At 35.2% G+C, this 20,271-nt stretch overlaps 1 protein-coding gene across 2 annotated transcripts; it reads right to left on the bottom strand.

Moving 5' to 3' along the window:
* Positions 1-838: 838 nt before the first annotated feature.
* On the bottom strand, positions 839-20,052 carry LOC109107635 (heat shock 70 kDa protein 4L-like). 2 transcript variants are annotated; one of them, XM_042774349.1, is made up of 19 exons: positions 19,698-20,052; positions 18,049-18,106; positions 17,802-17,942; positions 17,486-17,608; positions 17,295-17,394; positions 14,850-14,983; positions 14,497-14,741; positions 14,195-14,271; positions 13,938-14,089; positions 12,445-12,551; positions 10,961-11,094; positions 10,195-10,391; positions 9,284-9,361; positions 8,979-9,113; positions 5,627-5,752; positions 5,306-5,413; positions 3,309-3,428; positions 2,511-2,675; positions 839-945 (listed from the first exon to the last, which is right to left on the bottom strand). In XM_042774349.1, exons 1-19 carry the CDS (start codon positions 19,802-19,804, stop codon positions 847-849), a joined length of 2,406 nt encoding a protein of 801 aa, XP_042630283.1. In that variant the 5' UTR covers positions 19,805-20,052; the 3' UTR covers positions 839-846. The 2 variants fall into 2 exon arrangements, with proteins under 2 accessions (XP_042630283.1, XP_042630284.1); XM_042774350.1 differs by having other exon boundaries at positions 2,511-2,672.
* Positions 20,053-20,271: the final 219 nt, after the last annotated feature.

The raw sequence follows: 20,271 nt of genomic DNA, 5'->3' as shown, positions 1-20,271 counted from the left end.
GTCACAATAATTTAGATGGCAACAAACACATTCAGTCATAAAGGCATGTTTTATTATTTGTGATCATCAAACCTCAAGACTTGATATGGGACTGCATGAAAACTGGGAAAAAAAGGGAATGACCGGCTCAGAACATTCTACTTTCATATGACACTACGGAGCTGAAAGCATTGCAATGTCAACAAGAGGAGTGTACCTATATCTAAGCACCCATCAATTCAAATTACTAAAATAATATTTACAGGCTCTAGACAACACATCCTTTGGAAATGTGTATATTAAATACAAATATAAACCATATATTTATATGTATTGCATACATATTTGCTTGTTTTCCCTCAATCTTAACGATTGATCAGACAGTATTTTGATTCATGTTCCCATAACAAGTTACCAAGTTATATGATTCACCTCAAGAATGCTTTTGGGTCTCCCAGAATGCATCACATTGTTTTAGGGATAGTGTTTTGTTAAGAGCGGCAGCTATTGAACTACATCTATTCTATATGATCCTATTGTGGATGTCCCGGACTGTGTTTCCAATACAGCTGCAACACTTGAAGGACAGCCTGTCCCAGTCCCTTAATAGGTACCAGAGAAAACCAACAGAGGAGCAGACTTCTACAAACAGATGCACAAATACAGCCAACTGAGTGGTGGACACAAAGAGAATGGTTCCAGCTATCGGTTCAGTGTGAGTTGAAAAGGTTTAATAGTCTCAAAAGAGAAAATCACAACAAAAATATATTTTAGAGAGGAAGAGCTCAGTCCATCTCCATCTCTCCAGACGGAGGCTTCGTCTGCTGGTTGCCCCTTCTCTCTCCACACCTCTCTGCTCCGCGGCCGTCATTTATGCCCCCCATTGTTTTTGTCTCCCTCTTCTACAGGCTCCTCGGTTTTGGGTTTGGGTCGGTTGACGACAGGATTGCAAACATCCTCTAACTCCTGCATTTCAACACAAAAACAGATGGATTAATATTTATATAAATTGCATTTTATTAAATGATGCGGTAGGTTAATGTTGTCAGCCAGTACCACAATATGATGATTCTTTATGTAGGAACCAGACACAACCTGCCAGTAATTATATTTTGCCCCATAATAAAATATACAAGTAAACTGTAGTTTCCTTCATTTAAAGAAATAGATTATTACTTTTTTTAGAATCATGAGAATCAAAATTTTAACCAGATTTTTGCAGTAAAATTGTTTTCATAATAATTAAGCATATTTTCCCTACAAATTGTCATTACCGAAATGTAAAAAAAAAAAAAAAAAATCCACTACTTTAATGCAAAATACATACAATAAATATTTTATTTAATTTAACTAGACAGAGTCTGTCAAAATAAAAGTCTGATATTTTAAGGATACATTGGATACACTGTATTTGTTTTGCCACCTTTTATTTATGCAAATTTAAAGTTAAAAATATTTACAATAAATGTTTTATTTGATTTACCTGACCAATCAGTAATTAGAATATGTGACCCTGGACCACAAAACCAGTCTTAAGTCGCGGGTATATTTGTAGCAATAGCCAAAAAAAACATTGTTTGGGTCAAAATTATCGATTTTTATTTTATGTCAAAAATCATTAGGATATTAAGTAAAGATCATGATCCATGAAGATATTTTGTACATTTCCTACCATAAATTTATAAAAACCTAATTTTTGATTAATATGCATTGCTAAGAACTTCATTTGGACAACTTTAAAGGTGATTTTCTCAGTAATTAGATTTTTTTGCACCCTCAGATTCCAGATTTTCAAATAGTTGTATCTCGGCCAAATATTGTCCGATCCTAATAAACCATACGTCAAAGGAAAGCTTATTTATTCAGCTTTCAGCTGATGTATAAATCTCAAATTCGAGAAATTGACCCTTATGACTGGTTTTGTGGTCCAGGGTCACATATAGTTATCCATGGAACTAGACAGAGTCTGTCAAAATAAAAGTCCTATATTACTATGTTGATACCTATACTGTATATTTAAAGGATACTTTATATTTAATTAAATTTTCAGACTACTTATAAATCATGATAGTGTGGTTCTCCTGTCCTTTATTTTAAGTCAAAAATACAACTTTTTATCCATAAATTTTCATCACCAAAATATATCCTGTAAATATTTAAATTAATTTCATTTTTAAAGTATTTATGCGTCACGGTAGTATTTGTTTTACCTTATGTAATTTATGCAATTTTAAAGTAAAAATATATTCCAGTTTTTGTCATGATTCAGAATAATGACAAAAAAAAACGATCAACAATCATTACAGTAAAGAATTTTTGCATGCAAAGTGACTACCTGTCATGAAAATAGTGCATTTTTGCCCTTTTTCAGGCTTCTTTTTATTTTTGCAAAATATAAACGTCGCTTGGACATGATTTTGTGAGATGCACTCTTATTCATTATTTATTAAAGAAACTGTTGTGATCGTTCTAATGACAGGGTATAATTGTGACATGCATCCTGACTATTTTTACTGGAAACGTGCACAAACCTGAATCTTCTGAATGATCTCTGCTACTTTGACTGCTGGGTCTTGAGCGACTGTGAGTTTACTCTGGGCGTTCATCTTTGTATTCATCCAGCCTAAAGCTTCACACACACTCTTCTCAACAACACTCATCTCCTCGGGGCTCAGGTGCTGGTAGCGCTCATCCTGCTGGTCAAATGGCAGACATGACCACAGCATTTAATGCATCTCAGCTCCCATTCATTTCAGTGCTAAGTGTACCTCAGCATTACATTACCTTTAAGTGCTTCAATATTGATAAGGAACAATAAAATATATATATTGAATGAAATTAGTAAATGCAATTAATGTAAAATGCTCTTAAGAATAAATAAGCCAATCTGAACACTGCTAAATATTAAGATGCAGTTATAAACACAATTATTCTGACATTGTAATGACATAAATGACCAAAACAACTGATATAAAGTCAAACACTTGAAACATTTTTTTTAAGTGCATATGTTCCCCAAATAGTGGGAGATGTAACCAAGTACATTAAATAACTTGTCGATGAAAAAAGTGTAAGTTACGAAAGTAATTAGGCCAGTAGATCTGTGCAAAGGAGTTATCCCAAATAAAACTAATTAATGTCATTAAAAAAGGAGGTTGCACATCACTCAAAGGCTTATAAAAACACAACAGGGAAGAACTGTGCTTTAGTTGCAAAAACAAAAGCTTTTTCTAATCATTTTTTATTAACAGAACTATAGGTTCCTGTGGCTCGGTGGTAGAGCATTGCGTTAGCAGCGCAAAAGGTCATGATTAAGCATCACAGTTTACCTTCTGTTTATACACGTCCACCGCCTTCATAAAAAGCTGAATTTTCTTGCCTAGCTCATCGAAAGCTCTGGGTCGACCCTCATGCTCTCTGTACCGTTCTTCAATGGGCTCACCAAACTTCTACACAAGACAAAGACAACACCCTGCTATAACACACATTCATGCAGGTTTTTTTTTTTCAAACGAGTTTTTTGTTGGATGAACTGACCCATGTGAAAAAGAATTACACTACAGCATAGTTCTAAAAAGACTACTTGTTAGAGAAATAATATACTTTACAGGAATATACTAAAGTACAAACTGGATGTAATGTTTTCAGACATTTAATTAGATGTTAACTGCAATTAAAAAAAAAAAATGATGGATTAAATTTCTATTAAATGCAATTAGCTGAACATAAGAGTGTTTTTGACCCACTTAAGTAGGACTTAAGTAATCTTTATTTGTAATTTAATAATTCTATTGTCTTTGAAATATGGGTAAAGTATACTACTGAATGTATTGATAAGCATTTATGAAACATTTATGTCATGTGTTTAAAGGGGTCATCGGATGCCCATTTTCCACAAGTTAATATGATTCTTTAGGGTCTCAATTAAAAGTCTATAATATACTTTCGCTAAAATTTCTCAAAAGTGGTGTAATAAACACCTTTTTTTACCCTGTCAAAATCAGCTCTGTTTTCAGCACTCTGTTCTAGTACATGTTACTGTAAATGCTAATGAGCTCTGCTGACCCCGCCCCTCTCTTCCGTGGGGTGACGAGCAGACTGAACTTCAGCCGTGAAACTTGCTAACTAGCTTCTTCTTTATTTGTTTATTTTTATGTTTATGGTTGTATTATGTACTGTTCTCAATTTTTGAGCATTAATAAAAAATAAAAAATTTGCTAACTAGCATATATTAGGAAAGGCGATTTGCAAAGATTCATAAAAAACCCTTATACTCAATTCTACTGTAGATGAAGCTCTATCGGGCTGGGTATCGTTAAAAATTTTTCAATATCGATACGAATACCGATACCTTGACTTCGATACCGGTTCTTGAACGATTCTTTTTTTGATACCAATTTAATGAAATTAATTTTAACAAGATTACATTATCTAAAAAAATCTAAAAACTTTGGTTTCATTTTTCAGCTTGTTGATGTTTATTCAAACTCAAAGACTCATATCCTGAGCCACTGCACAAAGGAACAAAATGTAACCAATACAATATATCAGTGCAAATAGATTTAATAAAGCCAAAATCAACTCATTAATTTACACATCTTTTAGGCTATGTTTACACTAGTGCGTGTTCGTTTTAAAATGCATAGCTCAGACAGAATCATCATTTCTATTCATTTTCCACTGATTTAATGATGAGCATTAGCAGCTTCTGCCTGTGTTTTCTCTTCCTTGATCGCTGCTCTGACTCAGAGGTAATAACATATTTAATTTCAGCAACATTACATGGCCAAAACATACATTAGATGGCAATCGGAAGTTATTACAAACACTCGATGGTAGTTTAAAATGAGTTTTGAGTAAAAGCGGAATATAAATTATTTATTGTCTTATGTAGCACGATGCTACAGTGTGCATGAATGGTCACGTAACGTGCTTTCGGTCGTTTAGTATTAACGGACATCTGCATATGATCAGAACTCCACACAGCTCCCGCGCTACTCTCCACTGGAAATAAATGACTTCCGATCTGTCGTTTGTCAGAGATAGTGGAAAGCTGGCTTGACGAGAATTGAATAAGACGAGGATGGTTTTCATTTTAAAACAAAAACGCACCAGTGTAAATGCAGCCTTACATCTAAGGGGGCTGGAACGCATTCACACAACAGCCTCACATGTGCGCCACATCTCTGAGTGTAACAAATCTGAGCTAAACTCGACACGAACCTACTCTAAAAAACTACCACAGTATTACAGTACCACGAGAGCTATAGAGAGCAGACTGCTCCGAACGTATACCCATGGATGACCTGAATACTTAAGCACCTACTTTGAGTTCAAACAGTTTGTCCTGATAGATTTCTTTCTCTTGGTCTTCTCCTTCTTCATACAGCCAGTTCTCTGTGTCCTCAAGCATTATAGTGAGTCGGTTACTTTCCTGCAAAGGAAGAACATCAACACACATACATAGTAAGTCTCACCTGAGCTTCATTTTGGTAGTATTTACTGTATAATGCTCTGTTCCATGTATAAATGATTTGAGATTTTAAACTGCAGAACTGGGGTAGATTATACAGAAACAAAGCATAAGCTCCCAAGTGTCTTGACTGAGAACAACAGCTCCGGGTAAACAAAGAGATTATGTGCTCACATCTTCAGTGACATATCTCTCATAGATGCTACACAGTTTGTCTCGCAGTTCGTAAACATACTCCTCCACAGCATTTTTAGCATCGTTTCTCTCCTTCTCCAGCTTGTCCTGTATGATCATTTTTTTCTGGAAGAGAGAATGCAGTGAATATATATTTTCAAACTGGATCATTGTAACTTTTCACCCTTATAAGCCACAAAAAAGCTCAAACGTTATAATTATCCAGATTATAAATGATACATCAAATATAGCCTTGTGAAAAATAACTGCTCAACTGTACTGAATGTGCATTTCATAAACAAATGTCTTGTTTATAATGGGTTTTATTGTTTTTGTCTTGTCTCGCCGGGACACGGCATCACAGTGTTAAGGGACGTAACGTTTCTGTCACACGCTTGAGGTATTCAGCCAATCACAACGCACTGGATAGCTGGCCAATCAGAGCACACCTAGCTTTTCAGACCGATGAGCTTTGTAAAATTGATGCATTTCAGAAGGCGGGGCATAGAGGAGAAACAATAATGTACATTATGTGGAAAATAATGTGTTTTTTGAACCTTAAACCGCATAAACACATTTCATTACACCAAATACACAAAATAATGTTCTTTTTTAGCAACATCATATGAACCCTTTAACTAACTATTAACTCTGACTATCGCCTCAATAAACTCCTAATGTGTTTCTTATTAACAGTTAGTAAAGTAGTTGTTAAGTTTAGGTATGGGGTAGAATTAAGGGATCTAAAATATGGTCATGCAGAATAAGGCATTAATATGTGCTTTATAAGAACTAATAAACAGCCAATATGCTTGAAATATGCATGCTATTTAATAGTGAGAATTGGTTCTTGAATAAAGTGTTACTATTTAAATATATTATGAAAACTAATCAACATCTGTCAGGTGACCTTCAGAGGTAAAGTATGTTTTGTTTTATTTTGTATAAAAATAACAAAGACAAACTTTTTCTGCTCTGGAATTATGTGCATAGATGAATGGTGCACAATAAGACAAGAAACGCAGAGTATAAAGAAATATTGTCAACTAACAATAATACAATAGCATAAAGCTGTAATGCTCAATTGAAGAGCTTTAAAGAGTGAGATTACACAGTATTTGTTTTTGGGGGGGTTTTAAGCCAAAGGATGAACTAGTAAGTGTAGGACATGACTGTCGCTTCACTGACGAAATTATCTACTAATATCTTTTCCCTGAGGTCTGACTTGAGCGCTGTCATGGATATTTAGGGTAAATGCTAAATCCCTCATATGATTTTAGCAACATGTAGGGTACAAGATACAGTTGGTTCAGCTGGCAAGAGTTATAAACAGCAGCTAACAAGAGACAAATGTAGTGAGTGCATATAACCAAAATGAATTCTGCCTAAAGCGCAGAAAATGGGGCTCTAATTTGAGATGAGAATCAAAAATGCACAGGGTGGAAAAAGAGGGCTGGCTTTGAACTGAGCTGATTTAAATTAATCGCACCACTCCACATGTTCTCAAGAGAACTGAGGCAGACTGAAAATGAATTATGACTTACTTCATATTCAACAAAGTTGTTGAGCACATCTTGATCCAGCTGTCGGGTGGTGTTGGCCCAAATGGGCAGATCAACACTCTTCACTTTTGACTTGGCTTTGCTACTGCTTGCAGCTTGATCTTGTTTATCACCATCCTTTAAGAAAATAAGAAATTTGAAAAGATATAAGCACAAATCAGTCTGTTTCATCACCATTACTTTAATAAACCAGAGACAGATATATAGCCCTAGATATATATGACCCCCTTTAAAGTAGCCATAAAACAGCATGTGAGAATCTATTTGCATATATTGCAAGGTAATCTGTACCTTATTGCCAGAGTTATTCATCTTTTCTTCTTCAGTGGGCTGTTCTCCTTGGCCTTCCTGGTCCACTTGCATTTTATTCTATTAACAAAATTGTAAACACAGCATGAGTGATCTGATCCTGCAGCGTCACTGTCCACAAAATTTGTTTTTAAAAGCTCACAGTGCTGAATATATTTGCTCGTTTTAGAAAAATCTTTATAAACGAGGACCCTCTGAACACCTAAGGCTACGAGCCACAGAAATCACTACAATGCAAGACTTCCTTCTGTTAAAAATGTAAATTGTTAAATTTATCAAAAATGTCAGTTAGGGCATTTATAATGTCGCAAAAGATTTCAAAGAAATGCTGTACTTTTGAACTCTCTATTCATCAAAGAATCCTGAAAAATATGTATCAGTTTCCATAAAAATATTAACAATAGTAATAATAATAATATTATTTCCACACCACTGACAATAATATTATATTAATAACTCAGCTTTGCCATCAGAGGAATAAATTAGATGTTAAAATATTTATTTATATCAAGTTTCTACAGTTTTATAACAGTATTTCTACAGTTAGTTTTAAATTTTTTATATTTCACAAAATTACTGTTTTTACTGTCTTCTTTGATCAAATAAATGCAACCTTGCAACTTACCAATCCCAAACTTTTAAATAATAGTGTATTAGATTTTTTTATGAATGCATATACAATCAGTTATTTTGGAACTTATATTGTTTCTCATTATTATGTAAAAAAAAAAAAAAACAATAATCTAAATACTTGAAACTACATTTTTTCACCTACATACAACACTTGCTTGCATTACTTTAATAATTATGAAAACTAATCAACATCTGTCAGGTGACCTTCCAGAGGTAAAGGTATGTTTTGTTGTTTGTTTTATTTTGTAGAAAAATAACAAAGACAAACTTTTTCTGCTCTGGATTATGTGCATAGATGAATGGTGCACAATAAGACAAGAAACGCAGAGTATAAAGAAATATTGTTCAACTAACATAATACAATAGCATAAAGCTGTAATGCTCAATTGAAGAGCTTTAAAGAGTGAGATTACACAGTATTTGTTTTTGTGGGGGGTTTTAAGCCAAAGGATGAACTAGTAAGTGTAGGACATGACTGTCGCTTCACTGACGAAATTATCTACTAATATCTTTTCCCCTGAGGTCTGACTTGAGCGCTGTCATGGATATTTAGGGTAAATGCTAAATCCCTCATATGATTTTAGCAACATGTAGGGTACAAGATACAGTTGGTTCAGCTGGCAAGAGTTATAAACAGCAGCTAACAAGAGACAAATGTAGTGAGTGCATATAACCAAAATGAATTCTGCCTAAAGCGCAGAAAATGGGGCTCTAATTTGAGATGAGAATCAAAAATGCACAGGGTGGAAAAAGAGGGCTGGCTTTGAACTGAGCTGATTTAAATTAATCGCACCACTCCACATGTTCTCAAGAGAACTGAGGCAGACTGAAAATGAATTATGACTTACTTCATATTCAACAAAGTTGTTGAGCACATCTTGATCCAGCTGTCGGGTGGTGTTGGCCCAAATGGGCAGATCAACACTCTTCACTTTTGACTTGGCTTTGCTACTGCTTGCAGCTTGATCTTGTTTATCACCATCCTTTAAGAAAATAAGAAATTTGAAAAGATATAAGCACAAATCAGTCTGTTTCACCATTACTTTAATAAACCAGAGACAGATATATAGCCCTAGATATATATGACCCCTTTAAAGTAGCCATAAACAGCATGTGAGAATCTATTTGCATATATTGCAAAGGTAATCTGTACCTTATTGCCAGAGTTATTCATCTTTTCTTCTTCAGTGGGCTGTTCTCCTTGGCCTTCCTGGTCCACTTGCATTTTATTCTATTAACAAAATTGTAAACACAGCATGAGTGATCTGATCCTGCAGCGTCACTGTCCACAAAATTTGTTTTTAAAAGCTCACAGTGCTGAATATATTTGCTCGTTTAGAAAAATCTTTATAAACGAGGACCTCTGAACACCTAAGGCTACGAGCCACAGAAATCACTACAATGCAGACTTCCTTCTGTTAAAAATGTAAATTGTTAAATTTATCAAAAATGTCAGTTAGGGCATTTATAATGTCGCAAAAGATTTCAAAGAAATGCTGTACTTTTGAACTCTCTATTCATCAAAGAATCCTGAAAAATATGTATCAGTTTCCATAAAAATATTAACAATAGTAATAATAATAATATTATTTCCACACCACTGACAATAATATTATATTAATAACTCAGCTTTGCCATCAGAGGAATAAATTAGATGTTAAAATATTTATTTTATAAAGTTTCTACAGTTTTATACAGTATTTCTACAGTTATTTTAAATTTTTTATATTTCACAAAATTACTGTTTTTACTGTCTTCTTTGATCAAATAAATGCAACCTTGCAACTTACCAATCCCAAACTTTTAAATAATAGTGTACTACATTTTTTTTAATAAAAAATAAACAATAATATATAAAAAAAAAAAAAAAAACAACAATTATTATGAAAAAAAAAAAAAAAAAACAATAATCTAAATACTTGAAACTACATTTTTCACCTACATACAAACAACTTGCATTACTTTAATACAGTGCACAGTATATGTACTGATTATTAGATTAATCTGTTACTAAATTAATTTACCCAAAAAAGAAATATTTTTTTGCCAATCAGTGTCTCCTACCTGTTCCTCAGGCCTGCCCTCATTCTGTACAGTAGGTTCTGTTTCCATCTGCACATCCTCAGCCTCTCCTTTCTGCTTCTCTATCAGAGAGGCACTGGACACGCTGAAGATGCCGTGCATGTTCACGCGCACTTTCACCTTGACCTTTGAACTGTCCCCATCAGGCTGCGGCACGACATTCTGTATGGTAAAGCGGCCTGACCACAACAGAAAAACATGCTAATCAGAACCAGAATCAGACAGTTATACTTTAAGCAGGGCTCTGAACCGGTTCAAGGAACGAAAACAAAACAAAGTGAAATTTCAACAGGAACATAACCAGAAACAGAAATGAAATCAAACTGAATTGTTCCGAACAGACCATACATTACACTCAGTATGGAGGGTATATGATGTGATGGGAATTAAGAGCTTAGGGGGACGTCATGTCTCAGTCCTAATTATTGGATGGTAGGTGTACAGTATTTTGACACCTCTGTGACACTCCCCTGAGATTAGACCTTAATCCACTTCACAGTTAGGGTGTTGAAGATATAACTTAATCAAATGAGTCCATGAACAACTATTTAAGGGTCCCCTGGGCTTCGCACCAGAGTGATTAGTTCTCATTTTGGTCGTAAATTAGGCTAGTGCTGGCTAAAACTCAAAGTGAATCATTTCATACTGATTCCTATAGAAGTTTAAATAAAGTCTGGTTTAAGAATGCCATTCCAGAATGTAATCAACATGATACTGAAGCTGCCACACAACACACAGTAACACACACCTATTCTGCTATCCGGATAGGGCAGCTCATGTGGAGAACTATAGAATGCTTCCAGGTCAAAAGGTTCCTTCTTGTGGAAGGTGATGACTTTGGAGAAAGGTGCCGCATGGTTCTTACTATACACCTCACATTCCCTGAAGACGAGAAAACAATTCAGATTTTCATCCTTAAAGTCAATATGAAATCAAATTTAACAGTTTGTATTTCTTTTATGGAATATTTATGATCAATGATTTTACTTTTTAACAATTAGCAAACAAAAATGATCCACCAATCCAATCAATTCACGATGGGCAAAATTAAGTCCCACCCTACAGTTTTTTCCTTATTTGTTTCATTTGTATATATATGTCACAAAAAGGAAGAAAAACAATCATAATTTCCATTTCATGACAACTTTAAGAACAAAATTTTAATTCTTAGTAGACATTACTACAGCTTTTTCTAGAAGGAAAAAAGTTCGAAAAACATTTATTTATTTATTAATATTTCATTTATTTAATTTTAATTAATATGTAATTTAATATTAAATGTATTGTGTTTCAAAGATTAAGCATTACAACATTATAATACTACACTGTACAAAGTGGCAACCTGCAATTGTCACCTTAAAGACTTATTTCTGCCTGATTTAACCCATAAAAATTTATTTTGATGATATAAATTAATGTATTTATTCAGTGATAATGCTAAAATTATTTTTGACTTCAATTTTTAGGTTACTGTTTTTTTTTCAGTGTAGCTACATAATGCAATAAAAATGAATACAATAAAATGAATGCAAAATGAATACAATAAAAATGAATGCAAAACATTTAATCTTTATAAACTAGCATATTTCTAGACTTATTGGACACTAGTTCCTATCAATAACACATCCCACATATTTACATTTGAAAAATGAGCATGTGCTTTTAAAAATAGGTTAATAGATGGATACATTTATTGTTAAGATTTATATAAAGATAATATATATTACCCCAACTATGCAAATAAATACACTTGATTTTTTTCATTTTCTGAATAAAATGTAAGTAACGCTGAATTGTGTCATTGCTACTATATCTAGCTGCTAAGATCTTTCCATTGGTTTTTAGCACATTACTATGCATTTGTTAGGATGATATGGTTGGTTGCTAGATGCTTGCCTGTTGGTCTCTATTATTTTCTCATGCCTAGATGGCTTGGGTCCCTTCTGCCATGCAATTCTTTTTATGGCCCACCAGGTGCAAATCAAATTGTGATTGCCAAGAAATGTAATCTCACACCTCTCTGCAATAAGCTGCATGATTGAAGGCATCATTCACTGGAACGACTTATTTGCTGGTTCTTGAGGTTAGTGGATTGTTCAAATCCTAACTTTGAGCATGTTAAATAGTGATGCTTTGCTTAGTTAGCACTACAAATAAACAATACTTGGTACACAATGTAAATATTTAAGATATCTTCAATCAAGTTAAAAGTTTAAATGTGAAGGCTCTTACCCAACACTTTCATCTGTCGGAGACTTCCAGCGAAGAGTAATCGGGAAGGGGACTGCATCTGTGATGGAGAACTCTCGGACTTTGAAGGCTGGAGACAGGATTGCACATACCACACACACACACACACACACACACAAAAAATAAAAATGTATGATATACAAGCAAATGTAGTTACATAAGCTGTCTAAATAGCGTATTAGTACAAGGAATCAGACACAGCATTGAGATGCTAATCCATGCATGATTTCATCTTGTTTCTACACCTCTTCCACAGAATCCACAAACTCCCCAGGGGAACTGGCACAAGTATTGTTCAACTGTTCTGTAACACACTCTCACACTGCTCACAGTTCTGCTGTTTCTGTGATGACATCTATAATGCCTGTTATCAAGGCCATTTTAACTCTTTCCCCGCCAGCATTTTTTGAAAATAGTTGCCAGCCACCGCCAGCGATTTTGATGATTTTCACTAAAATTTGATGGCCTCCAGTATACTTTGCTGTTTGAATATTTGAATATGCAATACACTAAAATAAACATCAAAGCCTCTACTTTTAAACAAAAAAAATCAGTTTTATTCTAGCTTAAAGCATTCTTTTTTTTATCAAAACTTGAATATAGGTAGGTTTCATAAAAATATATAGTTCTGAGCAAAAAGGTGAGAAAATGACATTTTTATCAAAAACTACATCTGGATAATATTCAGTATGATTATCAAAGCATACATCCAGGAAAACGATTCCATAAACACCTCCAAAGCTTGCACAAACATATACCACTTCCTGGATCAACATTTTACTCCGAAACATTATGCAGTTTTCACTTATATGCTGTCTGTTGCTGATGATCGCATTATTTTTAATATGCATCAGTTTACATAAGAGATTGATCGTTTCTCCGTCCTGTTCACGTGTGTTTTTGTTCAGGAGGTTTTGTACTCATTCAGAAGATGTGTAATAGCACCCCCAAGTGTATAACAGTAAAAACAAGAAAAGCCATAAAAACTTCTCAATGGCGGGGAAGCTTTGTCTTCTAAAAGACGAGATAACTCATCAATGGCGGGGAAAGAGTTAAAGGGATACTCCATCCCAAAATGAAAATTTTGTCATAAATCACCTCCCCCCATGTCGTTCTAAACCCGTATTTTTGTTTTCTTCGCTTACAAAAAGTGTTCCCGTCACTTCATATAACCCAGATTGCACATCTGATGGCAGAAGGAGTATTCTGACGACGACTTTCATTCCTTTCCTGGACCTTGACACTGTTATTTATTTGGCAGTCTATGGGACAGTCACAAGCCTCCAGGTTTTCATCCAAAATATCTTAAATTGTGTTCTGAAGACGAACAGAGCTTTTACGGGTTTGGAACGACATGGGGGTAAGTGATTAATGACAAAATTTTCATTTTGGGGTGGAGTATCCCTTTAAGTGCTGTAGACAGATTTGTTCAGATTATGATCTTTTTTAAATAGGGCTTTATGAGTCTATTTTACCTGTAACGCACATCCGCGTGCTACAGCCTCATCTGCGTTCAGCGTGGTGCTGATGTCTTTACCGAAGAACTTTGAGATTCTCTCCTTTATGGCTGGGATTCTGGTGGCTCCACCCACTACCTCAATGGCATAGATCTCATCTCTGCTAAGCTCTGTACCAGGACGAATGCAAATTAGCAATGGATTTAAATTTAACATCTGTTTTGATTGATATGTCTTTTGTTTTTTTGTGAACTGGGCCTTTGGCTGCTGCTTACTTGATTGTTCCATGACCGATTTCAGTGGCGCCTCCACTCTCATCCAGAGCTGAGCACACATCTCTTCAAACTGAGCCCTGTGTCCAATCACAGTGACATATTTCTGCTCAAACCATCAATCCAACTATTTTCTATTAAGCCTGAAATGCTTCATTTGCATTGATTTAATTTCACAATACACATACAACAGCCAATAAAAACTCTGTTATTTATAAAAGACATTACATGAACGTTGAGGGAAAAATGCAGTCTAGACACTATGCGAATTTTGGAGCAGAACTTTTAAAAAATAATTGAATTACCTGTTCATTTTCCCATGGACATCGATGTCATTCATGAAGCACTCAATGTTGAGAGGGAGATCAGAAGAGTTTGCACTCATGAGTTTCTTCAGTTTCTCACACTCCTGATAGAGCCTTAGAAGGGCTCTTGGGTTGTCTTTAACATTGAGTTTGAAACGGTTTTTGAAGTCTCCGCAGAAATATTCCACAAGTAATTCATCAAAGTTGCGTCCGCCCAAATATGGGTCAAATGCTGTAGCCAACACCTGAAACAAAGAAGAGTTTGATAATACCTTTGATAACAGCTTTGTGAAAGATTAAACATAATACCTTGAAGTAAACATATCTCATAAAAATATAGGAATAACACAGACCTTCAATTTCCCCTTGTTAAAGGAAGCAATGGAGACTTGATAAGATGAGTGCCCAATGTCAACAAACACAACATTACGGGGTTTCTCCTCTGGGTTTGGCAAGTCCTGTTTATAGATGCCATAGGCCAAGGCCACTGCAACAAGAATAACAACAAATTATCAACTTGTGATAAAAGACAGAGTTGAGAATACTCCTAAAAGTCATTTGTTAAAATATCCAATTAACATTACGAAAATTCTATATATCTATTTTAATGTTAACATAAATGGAACCCAAATAAAAGAACTTCACATGTTAATTATCGCAAAAAAAAAAAAAAAAATAGTACTTCAAATTAGGGAACAAATTAGCACAACATGATTTAACTAATACAAGGGAACAATATAACTGGTCGATTTGTTTTAATTTGTTCCCTTTTATGCGTAAATGGCTTTTGGTTCAATTTAACTAAACGAGTGAATTAATAAAACATGTTCACGAATTAACAGATTCTTAATTCGTGGCCACAATATCTATTTTTTACTTTTTATGATTATTTTTGGGCTTTTTATGATAATAACTGGCTGATTGTACTTTTATTTTTACTTACTTAAACAGGTTTCAAGTAATAGATTAAATGAGTTATTACGAGCATTTAAATATATTTAGCCGCTAATTGAAATCCTGTTATAAATCTGTACACTAGGTGAGGTAGAATAAACCATGCAAATGAGTGAATATTCTATTGATTTGTGCTTATTGGTGAACGAGCAACTTCTGATAAAATGTAAACAATGTAAACAACAATCATTGCAATTAAAACTGAGCAAAATAATAATGTTTTATCATTTTAACCATTATACAGTAAGACGAAAATGTTTCCACTGATTAAAACGAAACTAAAATGTTCAGACATTTAGTCAACTAAAACTAAAACAGGACAAGTTGACTAAATATGATAAAAACTAAGTTACATTTGACACAGCACTAAGACTAAGACTAAATAAACAAAATAGCTGACAAACTTAACACTACTGCAAACAGTTACTCTGTTGAAGATGTTGAAAATGACAAACATCATGTTGAAAATAAGAAAACATCATTACACAAGAAATTAATCATGTTTTTGTCAGTCATCACACATTAAATTTGCTTCCACAAAACCCTCACATTTTCATCTAGATCGACAACCTTAGACGGGGTAATTACTGTCATGACAGCAATAATGTGAGAGAATGTATTCATATTATTTATAATGTGTATTCATTTTATTCAGTCTTTAAGAAATGTTGAAGTCCCTAATACATGTACAATATGCAAATCACCCTTCACAGTAAATCTACATAATAGTCATGCAGCCTGGTTTATTCAGTTAAAAACTGGTTTTGTGAAGTTTCTTTTTCAACAACATGCACACTGTAAAAAGTGATAGCTCGCAATTGCTACCTTAAAGGGACAGTTCACTCAAAATTTTAAATTAGCTGTTAATTTACTCACCCTCAGATCACCTTTTTACATAAACCACAAGAAATCATGCTTGTATCAGCAGCTTGTCTTTGGCCCAAATCTGAACTGTTTCCTCAATTCAGTTCTCGTTGGAGGAACTGAAGCGCTGAATGAGTTGGCATTATAGGATCATATTATGTCAGCATTTTTGCTTATTTTGAGTCACAGTGATGGTCAGAAAACGTGAGTTTTGGTTGAGGACCTTGTAGATCGGTGCTGCTTGAGCCACAAACTGTTTCATATGGTTTAGTCCGATTTAGTGAACTAGGTTATCAAGTTCTAACTGGACATCTGAGGCTCTGTATTTCAGGTAGTTATGTTGTAAATAATGTTCTGTTTCTTGAACAGACTGATCGTTTTGCTTCATCGTGAGACCTCAATATATCGTCACAAGCCACGGTGTTGCCTGTACGTGATTTTATTTATTTTTTTACTCTCAAGGGACGGTAGCCCGTTGACTTGCATTTAAAAATCACCAAGGACCATGGTTTCAGATAAAAATCTTCTTTACTGTTCTACTGTTGAAAAAAGTCACCTACATGTAAATTAACATCAGATTTTCATTTTTGGTGAACTGTCCCTTTAAAGAGCTATTTCTACCTGATTTAATGTGTAAACATTAGTTTTGTTGATATAAATCAATGTATTTTTGACTTGAAAAAAACAGTTAATTTAGATGCTACCATTTTTAGGTTACCGTTTTCTGTTTAGTTAAATAATGGGGTCTCTAGTTACTTATTAGCATGCATATTACTAGAATTAAGTTACTGATTAAGCACATAAATGCCTTATTCTACACAACCTTATTCTACATCCCTAATCCTACCCAATACCTAAACTTAACAACTACCTTTTTTTAGCTATTAATAAGCAGCAAATTAGGAATTTATTGAGGGAAAAGTCATAGTTAATAGTGAATAAGTGTTAATAAAAAAACTTAACAGCTTAATTTTGCTGACCTGCTGTTGTGTCATTAATCAGCCTCAAGCAGTTCAGCCCAGCAATCTGAGTTGCATCCATCAGGGATCTCCTTTCTATATCCGTAAAGAAGCTGGGGACCTAGAGAAAACCCAAACATGTCAAAGAGATAACAGGCATGTCAAGAGCACTAGCAGACATAAGCTAGGTTCAGTGATTTGAAAGCACTCACAGATATCACACAGTCCACCACGGGCTTCTTCAAGGCATGCTCAGAAGTTTCTTTCAGCTTGGTGAGCAACATGGCAGTCATCTGCTCGATGGTAAACACCTTGTCCTCATTCAGATAACGTACCTATGACGATGCAATGTGTATGTAAGATGATCTCTAGTATGTTTAACATTCTAGAAGTTTCACAATATTTTTTTTTGCAATATTCTTGAAAACAAATGTCTATGCATTTTTTTGTCCAAAACATGATTTTTGGGACAGTTGGTCTACAAAAGCAAAACAGTTTTCAAAGTGGTGGCATAACACAGAACATCACCTTTATTCCAGTGCTGCCATTGTCCAGTCTGTGAAGGTTGTAAGGCAACTTGGATTTTTCCCCTTGAACATATTGGTCATCAAACGCTCGACCGTGAAACTTCTTAAAGCCGTGAACCGTGTTCTTAAAGTTAGTTATGATCTGTAGGAGGCATGTTTATTGGTTAATATCCCACCTAATTTTACGATTACCAAATATTGTAAAGGTTTAATAAATTAAAAAGCATGAAATGAACAGCATTTCGTACCTGACTTTTAGCAGCATTCCCAATGGTCCGGTTTTTAGAGGCCAGAGAAATGCATGCTCTGTTGGAAAAGATGACATGTTCATGAATGTATCATACATTGTGACAACACCCTCCATGTTTTATGTGTTCTAGAACCCGGATGAGCAGGGTGTGGATCAGCACCTTGGACAGCGTCGTCACTCGTGCTTATCACTTCCTGAGTCGCAAACCATGTTATGGTGTGAAATAAGCTTATGAGATTTGAAAAGGCATATCATGAAGACTGCCAGAAACCGGAGGTCTTTAATATGATTTCTTATATGAGGCAGCAAGGCTTCTGCATTTCAGAACCACTAGAATTATGATTCTAGTGGTTAATTATCAATGGAATCAAACAGGCTTCAAACTGGTTTGGATTCATTTGGATTCATCTGTTCAACATGTTCAATCAATGTTTGGGATTCATTTCAACATGTTTGGGTGCAACCTCATGCTTCTTCTATTTTTTTTTTTATTTTTTATTTTTTACAAAATCTGTGTTTTCTATAGTAGCAATCAATACAAGCCAACATCAAATACAATAGTGTGTGAAATATTAATTCACTTGAATAGAATGGGACCACAGGATGTTTCAAACCCATTTTCAGTCTCATCTATTCCTACCAGACAGAAAATGTTTAATATTGACAAATAAATAGACAGAAAGACAGAAGACAGACAGACAGACAGACAGACAGACAGATAGACAGATAGATAGATAGATAGATCTACCGATGCAGGTAAAGTTGTAGGACATATCTTACAAAAATTAACCATGGTTTTATTATAGAATAAGTGTAGTAACCATGTTTTTCTGGCGTATTGATTACCATTAGTATAACCACAGTTTTACTACAAATACCATGGTTAGTGTTACAAAATCATGGTTAATTTGTGGTCACCATGGTTTAACTATAGTAACCATGTTTTGTTTTGTTTTATTTATATGCTGTAAAGCCATGGTTAATTGTCGCATGTCCCATATTTCAAGAATCAGTGTGATCTGTAAGTAGTGTTGCAGGAGAAACTGAGGATGCGCTAACAGCAGAAGCACCGCAGTGACCTCCTCCAACACCTCAGCTGTGGACAGTGGTCCAAAAACCCGCGCATGAAAATTTTCCAACAAAATATCTAGGTTCACAGCATTTTATTTTGAGCGCATGTGTTGCCGCGCCCAGAGCGAGAGAGCGTGGATTTGTCCAGAGAGCACGACTCCGCGGTCACAGTCTCGTGCATTCACCCCACGCGGGGCGTCGGATTACACCCTTCACGTGCAGTTTTGACTTCGCCAGTCTAATCCATTTCACGAGCGACTGGGTGTGTGAATGACAGGTGTGGATTACGCCGTGCACGTCTCTCATTCACATTATCAAATAAGGGCTAAGAAATGCAGCGTGATGATAAGCTAACTGGAAAAATAAAGACACAAAAGAGCACTACACACATACAAGTTCCAAGCAAAAACAAACAAAATAAGACAAAAACAACACATAAATCAAAAACTGATGAAATTCGTGCAAAATGGAGATGCGCGAGGAGCCAGTCGCAGGAGCCAAATGCAGCTATGCAACAGCAAACGTTGCGTAACGACACACAGCATCGTTTCACATTGATGGCAGTGCTATACTCACGGAGTGCATCTGTCACTGTATTCGTTTGCAATGGTTTCAATGCCGCCGCTCCTGGCAACAGCGATGTAACAGTTCTGGAAACCCACATCAATTCCCACCACAGACATGTTCAGTCCTTATCTCTTTATTCTCAACACCTCCGGTCCAGCTGGGTGAGAACACAACACCCCTATTCTACAGTTATGTGCGCTAGAAGAATTACTCGCTATTATGTAAGTCGGGCTTTTTATAGGATAATTCTTCCTCTCTAATCCTAGCAGAGAACGCTTCTAATGCATTCTCGCAGCCTCCACTGATATTGTCAGCCGGCGATGTGGGTAAACCTGCGCATTTGTCAAGAGACTGGAATTCAGCCAAGCCCCGCCCACGGCTGGTTCTGATTGGCTACTGGACGCCAACCAGCAGTTTGATTGGCGCAGCATCCCAGATAAGGACGAAAAATCTAGAACCTGGCGAGAGAAGCGCGCATTTGTACGTCACTGGGAATGACCGTGCAGTAAACCACCAGGGGTCCATCGCTGGATAAATAAATAAACAGCAATTATATCAATAATTAAAGGATATTATTAACACC

The sequence above is a fragment of the Cyprinus carpio genome, chromosome A17 (assembly GCF_018340385.1).
Source record: "Cyprinus carpio isolate SPL01 chromosome A17, ASM1834038v1, whole genome shotgun sequence".
NCBI lineage: Eukaryota > Metazoa > Chordata > Actinopteri > Cypriniformes > Cyprinidae > Cyprinus > Cyprinus carpio.
This window is presented reverse-complemented; position numbering and strand designations above follow the sequence as displayed.

Excerpts from the sequence above, each read along its gene's own strand:
- LOC109107635 (XM_042774349.1), bottom strand. The coding sequence starts at position 19,804 with ATGTCTGTGGTGGGAATTGATGTGGGTTTCCAGAACTGTTACATCGCT. Across the intron at positions 17,609-17,801 it reads ATGGCAGCACTGGAATAAAG|GTACGTTATCTGAATGAGGA; the intron begins GTGATGTTCTGT and ends GCATCGTCATAG. Across the intron at positions 5,414-5,626 it reads AGAGATATGTCACTGAAGAT|GAAAGTAACCGACTCACTAT; the intron begins GTGAGCACATAA and ends CTTCCTTTGCAG.